The sequence below is a fragment of the Scomber japonicus genome, chromosome 10 (assembly GCF_027409825.1).
Source record: "Scomber japonicus isolate fScoJap1 chromosome 10, fScoJap1.pri, whole genome shotgun sequence".
In the NCBI taxonomy this organism is placed as follows: domain Eukaryota; kingdom Metazoa; phylum Chordata; class Actinopteri; order Scombriformes; family Scombridae; genus Scomber; species Scomber japonicus.
In genome coordinates, this window is record NC_070587.1 from 1,199,356 (window position 1) to 1,201,855 (window position 2,500).

At 43.5% G+C, this 2,500-nt stretch overlaps 1 protein-coding gene across 1 annotated transcript in view; it reads right to left on the reverse strand.

Moving 5' to 3' along the window:
- nek10 (NIMA-related kinase 10) overlaps window positions 1-2,500 on the reverse strand; it is a 33,298-nt gene that overhangs the window by 4,495 nt on the left and 26,303 nt on the right. The window contains 2 exon segments of the mRNA XM_053326833.1: window positions 570-680; window positions 1,260-1,360. Coding sequence (XP_053182808.1) covers window positions 570-680; window positions 1,260-1,360 — 212 coding nt within the window.

Sequence of the window (2,500 nt, forward strand, 5' to 3'; positions counted from 1 at the left end):
TGGGGAATTTTGGAAATATTCAAAATTGGAAACTTTCCATGGGAATTAAAGGGAATTATGGGAATTATGGGAATTTATGGGAATTTATGGCAACTGAGGGTAATTTAGTGGAAAGGTATCATCATTTGATTGATTAATTGTATAAAAAAAAGAACAATGACGATGAAAAAAGGTGCACAAACAATGTCGCTTGATGTCCCTGAGCTGTTGAAGTTATATTAAATTATACAATTATTTATAATTTAATATTAAAAAACAACTAAATGTTATTATTCTTAATGGTTTCACACACAACTCTGAAAAAATACAACAATGTGTGAGTGAAGCTACACATAGATATTCAACTGTACTGCATGATATCTGGTTGTTTTAGTCAGGATTATGCTAACATATTATTTTACACAACTATATATTTAAGTTCCCTAATAAGAACATACCTTCAGTTTAGTAAATTCCCGGTTTATTCCCGTTAATTCCCATGGAAAGTTTCCAAGTTTGAAAATTCCCGGAGTTTTGCAACCCTACTCACTACTAAACATTTATTAGTTGTGATTAAGTGGATTTGAGACCTTGCTGAGCTCCACTTTCAGGTTGTGTGGGTCGCTGTCGTAGTGGAAGAGCGACTTTTTAAATCTTTCAATGACCCGTCTTTTGATGCTGTGGTGCGGAGCCGGTGGAAGCTGCAGGTTAAATGAAGAAAATCTCAAGTTAACGCGAACACAGTCAAGTTTAACTACTGTGAGAGTTTGTCATTTTTCAGGTTGATGGGCATAATAATGTGTCTCTCCCTCACTCCCTCCCTCTCCCTCACTCTCTCTCTCTCACTCTCTCTCTCCCTCTCCCTCCCCCTCCCTCCCCCTCCCTCCCTCTCTCTCTCTCTCTCTCTCTCTCTCTCTCACTCTCTCACACTCTCCCTCTCTCTCTCTCTCTCTCTCACACTCTCACTCTCTCTCACTTTCTTTCTCTCTCTCTCACACTCTCTCTGTCTCTCTCTCTCTCCCTCCCTCCCTCTCTCTCACTCTCTCTCTCTCTCTCTATGTCTCTCTCTCTCTCTCTCTCTCCCTCCCTCTCTCTCTATGTCTCTCTCGCTTTTTGTATTTATGTTGTTTTAGTTACAATAAAACATTTTCTTTTGGCACTTCTTTTTGTGAGTTTATAACAGATTCAATGGGCCAAAGAGTCACTAAAATCACTAGAATCACCAGAGCTATAAACTGAACTATGATAATATCTAAGACATTATTGTTGTATTTCTGTACTTGAGTGACGTATATGATTTTGTGCAGCTGTACGAGGAGCCTCTGGATGGGATCGTCAATCTGCCGAAGCTTCTTCTGGGAGACGCAGATCCCTGCTGACACTGAGATGAGAGGAAGAAACAAACACGCTACCTGACTGAGGCAAACACAGCAGCCACATTTTTATAAAGAGATTTTAGATGTTTAGATGTTCTTTGGGATGTTTTGGTTGTGTAGTATCTCATCTTGACAGGAGATTTCAAAGCAGAAGGTTAACCCTCGTGTCGTCCTCCCGGGTCAAATTGACCCCGTCTAATTCTTCTTTCCTCCCTTCCTTTCTTCCTTCCGTCTGTACTTCCTCCATCCCCCTTTCTTCCCTCCTTCCTCTCTCCTTTCCTTTCCTTTCCTTTCCTTTCCTTTCCTTTCCTTCCTTCCTTCCTCTTTTCCTTCCTTCCCTCATTTCCTTCCTTATTCCTTCCTCCCTTCCTTCTTTCCTCCCTCCCTACTTCTCTCTTTCTTTCCTCTGTCCTTCTATCCTACCTTCCTTCCTCCCTTCTTTCCTTCCCTTCCTTCCCTCCTTCCTTCCTCCCTCCTTTCCTTCCTTCTTTCCTTTCCTCCCTTCTTCCTTCCCTCCTTCCTTCCTCCCTCCCTCCTTTATTTCCTTCTTTCCTTTCCTCCCTCCCTCCCTCCCTTCCTTCCTTCCGTCTGTACTTCCTCCATCCCCCGTTTCTTCCCTCCTTCCTCCCTCCTTTCCTTTCCTTTCCTTTCCTTTTCTTATTCCTTCCTCCCTTCCTTCTTTCCTCCCTCCCTCCCTACTTCTCTCTTTCTTTCCTCTGTCCTTCTATCCTACCTTCCTTCCCCCCTTCTTTCCTTTCCTTCCTTCTTCCTTCCCTCCTTCCTTCCTTCCCTCCTTCCTCCCTTCTTTCCTTTCCTTCCTTCTTCCTTCCCTCCTTCCTTCCTCCCTCCTTTATTTCCTTCTTTCCTTTCCTCCCTCCCTTCCTTCCTCACTCCCTCCTTTCCTTTCTTCTTCCTTCCTCCCTCCCTTCCTCCCTCCCTCCCTCCCTCCCTCCCTTCCTTCCTTCCTTGACTCGAGGACAACAGGAGGGTTAAGCATTCCCATCTGGATGAAGAGATACCTGGTTTTGGTTTCATCTTCGCAGCAGTAAAATCCCCACTGTGGAGAAATGCAGTTGGGAAAGGTGATTTAATGTTTCAGGTTAGAAGAAAAGCAGGCAAGTCTTCTGCTTTCATTTACAGAAAAC